Consider the following 7,517-nt stretch of genomic DNA (forward strand, 5'->3'; position numbering starts at 1 on the left):
CAGCCGTCATGGTTGTTTGGTGGGCCTGGGCTGGATTTGAACCCACCACCTTAGGTGTATGTGGCTGGCGCCTTAGCCACTTGAGCCACAGGCACTGAGCCATGAATTTTTAAGAACAGGAAGATGGAGAGGATTTTGAGACAAAATCGCATATAGAGATAATGTGACTGCCTTTCCTTGTTAAAAAGCTAAGACTTTAGATTTAATTGTCTCCATTGAGTCTCCATGAAAAGATTTAAAGATTCTTAGGCCCAACAACTAATGTCTGTACCTTAACGCTGTCCCTTCCCACCTATGACCTGTAAAAGGAAAAGGCTATAAAACAGTTTTAAAATAACAGCTCAGCAAGAAAAGCCAGATGGATAAATTATAAAACTGTGTGGTTACTAAAGAATGGATTCAATAAAGTCACTAAAAAAGACAAAATTACAACACATGAGGCTCAATACTGTGGCACTACACACGATTACCATGAACATGAAATAACATGAAGGCACTTAGTCCTATGCCTAACCTAGCAGCTGACTCTGTCACATCACTTCATCACAATACCTCACAGCTATCTGTTTATGTGTCTTCTTTACTGGACCACATGCTATCTGAGGGCAAGGCTCTATCATAATCTCTGTACTCCCAATGTCTACCAGAGTCTGCTCATGGACATGCCCAATGAATAGTAAAGAAAAAAGCAGCAAACCAGCCACTAAGCCTCTTTATTAGTCACTGGGCTTGGCATTCATCTAGCGATTTAGGAAAAAATAACTGTAGGTGTTTTTTTCTTTTCATATTACCAATACATACATTCCTTCAATGAGATTGGCAAGAGCTTTTGGTGATGAAGGCAAGAACTTACATCCCTCCCCACCCCCCAGAATATTTCCATTCACCACCATAGAAAACAAACTTATCAATAGGTTAATGGGATGGGTTCATGCATTCAACTGAAGGCTAAAGGGCAGCTTTCTAATAACATCATACACAAAAGTAAAATATAGTTTTCAGTTAAATGTAACTGAAATGAAAAGGAAATGTATTCTCTTCCTGCCATTGCTTTGCATAAGACAATTATTTCCTGTCCAAGCTGTTCCAGTAGCCTCGAAACTCATCTCTCTGCCTCCCATCTTAGTGCCTTTAATCCATACTTTACCCACATGGAGCTTTTCTTCAACACTGGTCCCTTTTTAAAAACTGACAAGTCCTAATACCTGCAAGATAGGGTTCAAACCTCCATGTACTGACACCCCTAGCCTGCTGTAGCATCTACACTCATCTGTTCCCCTCCTGGAATGCTCACTGCTAAGACTGGGCTCATTTGTCATTCTTAGGTGTGAGATGCTGGTGTCTAGCAGAGGATCTAACAAGATACTAGGGATCAATACTACACAGTTACTGAATGGGCCCAAACACTCAAGTGAAAAATCCTGGTGGCCTTCCATGATCAACAGGCTGGCCCTGCACTTTCATACCTTACCTAGAGAGCAGTTGCTTTGCATCCGTCCATCGGTGGAGCAGCGAAGCATTGAGCCTATCACCTGGCCTCCTACCACCACTACCCGGATGTCCTTTCCATGCGACTCCTTCACATACTTCTGGAATAGGTAGGGCACATCATGGCGGATCAGATGGCAGATGTCTGAGAGGTGATGTTTATCTCTTGCTAGAAAAACAGCTTTCCCTTTAAGAAGATAAAAAGCAAGAGCAGTGGTTGAAGAAGACTCTGAATTTTGTCCTTGACATCCTGCCTCCTTGTCTCACACAGTCATCAATTAATTCTCTCTGAATCTGCTTTACTTTGGCCCCTACTGTTTCTCTGACTAGACCTTTACTTCTCAAATGATCATTGAACCTTATTTTCTCTTGTTTATCCTCAAATCCTAATACTGTTGAGCCTCTCTCTACCTTTTTCAAAATGACACAGTAATGTATTCCAGAAACACAGAGAAAGGGCCAAAGTAAAATCCTAAGGATCTAATCAGTTCAGTGCCAAAACCAGTTCATTAGGCTGCTGGATTTGAACCCGCCACCTTAGGTGTATGTGGCTGGTGCCTTAGCCACTTGAGCCAGGCTGCTCTTTTTTTTTTTTGTCCTCCAAAACTCCACACTGGGCTTCATGCAAAAGGCAGATGTCAATTAATGTTTACAGAACAAAATTAATTGGACATACTTTAGAGAAAGCCCAAGTCTGGATTGAGAGAGACCCAGAAAGGTAACTACAACACTGCATGATAATGTTGAAAAGTCTGTGCAAAACGTTGTGGGAGCTCCAAAGGGGGACCCACTGGCTGTTCTTTGTCTTTTCAAACATAAGGAAGTTATTATTTGGCTATCCTCACTGAATTTCAAAGGGAATGACCTATACTTCTGTTGATCTCTAGGGAAAGCATTCCTTCTTGATTTTAAATTCTTTATTTTCTGCTTGAATCAACTTCTCCATGTGTGTATTAGTTAACAGATCTGAGTAGGGGTTGGTGATAAGGGTGCTCCATAAATCTGACAAGAGCATGCTCAGTCTCAGCATTCTTTTTGGCAAATATAGAACAAAGAAATGGTTTTCCTAAGTTTTGTGTCATCACCTTAAAAGGAGTGGAACCCTTCTGAAGTCTTATCAAAAATAGTGATGGGCATTGGTCCCTAGTGGCACACAAGACTGAAAAGTAACCTCCAAAACATGTCATAACCAGGACTCACTCATTCCTGAGAAGTGGAGAGCTGGAGAAGTGGGGCCAAATGATCTGAGGGTGTCCAAGTAGCAGGTGATAGCAGGATGTGCAACTCAGTGGGCAGTGTCAGGAAAGTTGAAGTGGGCCCAGCAAGTGGGCACAGGAGGAAAACAGGCCTTAGAAGGTATACAGAAGTGTTTCAAGTCTCAATAAATGACCAGGGATACAAGTAGTTAAATGTCTGGCCCCAAGAGATCTGGTACCTGGCAACAGATAGCTGGGATTCTGTTAGAGGCACTTGGGGCGGGGGGGTTCCTCTGGACATTAGGTGAGATTTTCAGCTAGAGATAGGAATATACTTCCTGCTTCCTGGGACAGAGATTCTAATATGGGACTTAGTTAATAAAGTTTCAAGGGAAGAAGAAAAAAGTGGGGAAGCATACTAGACTAATCATCTAAGTGCCAAAGACTTTTTTTTTTTACTATTTCATTTACATTTCACAGTGGCCCTATGATGCTATTATGGTAAGAATGATTATTCCTGTTTTATCAATAAGGAAAAAAGGGTCCATAAGATGGATAACTTTCTCAAGGGTACATGAGAAAGTCACTGTACACTTACTGTCTTCTTTAAATTTATTTCCACATCCTAATGTCTAAATTAACTGTAACTGTTTACTTCCTATCCATTTTCCCTGCTAAACTACTATGTATTATGCAACCACTGAAAAAATCTGAATATGAAATTAAGAACAGAATTCCATTTATGATAGCACCAAAAGGAATAAAATATTTAGAAATAAATATAACCAAAAAAGAGCAAGACTTATATTCTGAAAATTATAAAACATTACTGAAAGAAATTAAAGATCTAAATAAATAGAAAGACAGACCATATTCATAAAATTGTTAAGGTAGCAATACTCATCAACTGACCTACAGAGTGAATACAATCCCTATCAAAATCCTAACTTCCAGCCGGGCGTGGTGGCTCACGCCTGTTGTCCCAACGTGGTGGGAGGCCGAGGCAGGTGGATCACCTGTGCTCAGAGGTTCAAGACCAGCCAAGACCCCCCTGAGCCCAATGAGCCAGAGTGAGACCCCGTCTCTACAACAACAACAGGACAACGAGACAGACGGACCTTGTGATCCCAGCTCCATGGGGGGCAAGAAAACACTACAGGAGGAAGAAGTAATAAAAAAAAAAATTGAAAAGAAAAAAACCTTCAAAGTAATAAAGTTGAAATAAAAAAAGACTTTAAAAAAAAATCCTAACTTCCTTTTTTTTTGCAGAAAGTGACAAGCTGATCCTAAAATTTATATGGAAATGCTTAAGGACTCCAAATAGCCAATCTTGAAAAAGAAGGACAAAGTTGGAAGACTCATACTTCTCCATTACAAAACCTACTACAAAGTTATAGGAATGAAGACTATGTGGCCTGGCATAAAGTTAGAATCATCTATCAATAAAATGGAATTGAAAAGCCCAGAAATTTTATTTTTGACAAGGTTCTAAGAACATTCAATAAGGAAAAAAACAGTCTCTTTAACAAAGGGCAATGGGAAAACTGAATATCCCATGCAAAAGAATTGATTTGGATCCCTACCTCACACCATATAAAAAAATTAACTCAAAACGGCTCAAAGACTCAAATGTAAGGGCTAAAACCATAAAACTCTTAGAAGGCAACATACATAAAAATATGTGTGACCTTAAATTAGGCAAGCACAAAATTACATTAAAAGTACATAAACCAAATGGGAAAATAGACGAGTGGACTTCATGAAAATAAAAAAAACTTTCTGTAGTCCCAGTTACTTAGGAGTCTGAGGCAGGAGGATCACTTGAGCCCAGGAAATTGAGGTCATAGTGAGCTATGATTGCACCATTGTACTGGATGACAGAGCAACATCAAAAAAAAAAAACCCCAGAAAAAAAAGAATAACCATATGACCTAGCAATTCTACTCATAGATATACCCAGGAGAAATGAAAGTGTATGTCCACACAAAAATATGTACACAAATGTTCATAGGAGTCACAAAGGGGAAATAACCCAAATGTCTACCAACTGATGAACAGGTAAACAAAATGTGATATATCTACACAACAGAATATGACTGAGTCATAAAAAAGAGTAATGCTACTTGTTGCAACATGAATGAAACTTGAAAAACACACCATGCTAAGTGAAAGAAGCCAGACATAAAAAGTCCACATATTATATAAATCTGTTTACATACAATAGTTGAAACAGGCAAATTTACAGAAATAGAAAGTAGATCAGCAATGCCAAGGACTAAGGGAGGGGCCATGGGGACTAACTTCTAATAGGTAGGGAGGTTTTTTTTTTGAGGGTGATGGAAATGTTCTTAAATTAGATAGTTGCCATGGCTGTAAAACAGTGAATTTATTAAAATCCACTGAATTTTATAATTTGCAATGGCAAATTTTTAATGTGATTTGTATCTCAATTTTTAAAACTTAAGAAAAATATTATGTACTATATCTAATTTCTGTTTTCTGTCTTACTTTCTACAATGTAAGCTCCTTGAGAACAGGAATTTTTGTTTTGCTCACATCTGTATCCCCAGAGCCTAGACCATTGCTTGGTACATTTTCTAAGCACTCAGTAAATATTAGCTCAATTTTAGCTCAATTTTATGTTGTATACATTTTACCACAATAAAATAATGAGTTGGCTCGGCACCTGGGGTTCAAGTGGCTAGGGCGCCAGCCACATACACCTAAGGTGGCAGGTTTGAATCCAGTCTGGGCCTACCCAAAACATCGATGATGGCTGCAACCAAAAAATGGCCAGGCGTTGTGGCGGGCACCTGTGGTCCCAGCTACCTGGGAGGCTGAGGCAAGAGAATCACTTGAGCCCAGGAGTTGGAGATTGCTGTGAGCTGTGATGCCACAGTACTCTACCCAGGAGGATAGCTTGAGGCTCTGTCTCAAAAAAAATAAAAGAAAAGAAAATAATGACTTGAAAGACTGATTGAAATTTAGCATGGAAGTGTAACTAGGTAGTATTAAGGCTCCCCCCCTTGCCACCAGACTTGTTTCTTCCGCCACCTCTCTACTCACAGGCTGCATTGCTTACACCTCTGCTCCTGCATTTTGCTTACCCACTTCCTCCAGTTCAAATTCTGCATTTTAACTTAGGTCTCTCTTTACTTCTAGTGACACTTTCACAGCAGAACCACCGGTTCCTCCCTCCTTTAGGCTCAAGCAGTACAGTGATCACCTGCAGTGCAGCTATCTCTTCTATCTACACCTTTGAGCCCCCTGAGAGCAGTGACTGTGTCCAGTTCATGTCTATTTGTCATTACATGTCTTTTTACCTCCCCTCACTCCTGGACCATCTGGGTGTCATGATGAGGCCCCTGTTCACATTCTGTAGGAGGACTGATTTCTGCTGCCAGTGTCCTTGCTAAGTCCCTACCGTGCACTGAGTACTGCAGCAAGCCTTACAGAGACAGGTGCTCAGGATCTGGCCTTCCTGCTGAGCAGCTCGCAGTCTAATAGAGGGAGCAAGCACATAAAACCCACAATAATTGTTATAAAGCACAGCACTGTACTAGAGGCATGTACAGAGTGCTATGGAACAAGAGGGAAGGGCAGTTAATTCTGTCTGGAATTCAGGGAGGGAGATCAGGGATGTGAATAGAAAAGAAATGACATCTGGAGCTGGACTTCAAGGAGGAGCAGAGGTGTTTCACCAGATGGGCAGAGGAAGATGGCATTCCCAGGAAAGGGAAGAGAGCAGATGGTTAAAGAGAGCAAAATGCATGGTCTGTTTGGCAGATAAGAAGTAATCCAAATGGATTATGAAGGGATCGTGTGGCCAGAGAAGGCTGCAAGAGAAGCTTGAGGCTATTTGTACAGGGCCTTCAATGTCATAATGAAGAATGTGGACTCTGTCTAATAGGCAACACAGGGTCTTTTTAGGAGAGTTTTTCAGCAAAGGAGTAATAGGAATAGGTCTATAGTTCAGAAGAATTAAAAAAAAAAAAAAAAAGGATGGATATTGGTGATAGAGTTAGGGAAACTAGTCACAGTCAGGTCAGGGGTCCGTTGCAAGAGTCCAAGTAAGAGATAAGTAGGATCTGACAAAAGGAAAGACAGTGGGGACCAGCAGGAGGAACAGAGAACTACACAGCAAGCTCCTCAAGGGGGAGCCCCGTTTCTCCAACAACACTGGAGAGGTGCCTTGTCTGGGCCAAGCTGCAGCCCTGATGAACTCATGACCAGGAAGTCCCAGAGGAGTAGCACTGACCCCGGTGGCCTCGGGTGCTCTTCACCACAACTGGGTAGCCCAAGGGCTCAGCTTCATCAATCATTTTTGAGAAGTCTTCATGTCCACCTGTCAAGAAAAGGTGAAAGTCAGTGAAGGTAAGGCTAATGGTCAGGCAGCGGCCACCCCAGCATTGCCCCCTCTGTGGGAATTCTTGTGAGGATTCATGTCTCTCTGATTAAAGCAATTCAAACCCATTCAATCCAATGGACATGTATGATGCACTTGTAACATTAGAGGTAGGAGCAGAGAGGTAAGGAAACCAACATTTATCAAGAGCCTCCTATGTGGTGAAGGCTTTGTTTGCATGCACCACTTCATGCAGTCTTCATAACAAGGGAAGAGCCATTACAGTGGCTGCAGTAGGAAGAATTCTAAGATGGTCCCTAAGATTCCTACCTCCTGGTGTACACAACTTGTATAATTCCAACTCTTTTTTTTTTTAATTGAATGGTAACTATGTACATTAATGCACTTCTGGGGTGCACTGTGGGGTTTTCTTTCTTTCTTTTTTTTTTTGAGACAGAGCCTCAAGCTGTCCCCCTGGGTAGAGTGCC

General features: G+C 41.2%; 1 protein-coding gene across 1 annotated transcript in view; it reads right to left on the bottom strand.

Annotated features, from left to right (window-relative positions):
* Positions 1-7,517, bottom strand: part of RIMKLA (ribosomal modification protein rimK like family member A) — a 39,065-nt gene that overhangs the window by 2,476 nt on the left and 29,072 nt on the right. Inside the window, exons 3-4 of the mRNA XM_003798962.2 lie at positions 6,943-7,029; positions 1,472-1,675 (exon numbers count right to left, since the gene is read on the bottom strand). Coding sequence (XP_003799010.1) covers positions 1,472-1,675; positions 6,943-7,029 — 291 coding nt within the window. The remainder of the gene's footprint in view (positions 1-1,471; positions 1,676-6,942; positions 7,030-7,517) is intronic.

This window comes from Otolemur garnettii, unplaced genomic scaffold (genome assembly GCF_000181295.1).
Source record: "Otolemur garnettii isolate 467f Iridium unplaced genomic scaffold, OtoGar3 scaffold00144, whole genome shotgun sequence".
NCBI classification, from domain to species: Eukaryota; Metazoa; Chordata; class Mammalia; order Primates; family Galagidae; genus Otolemur; species Otolemur garnettii.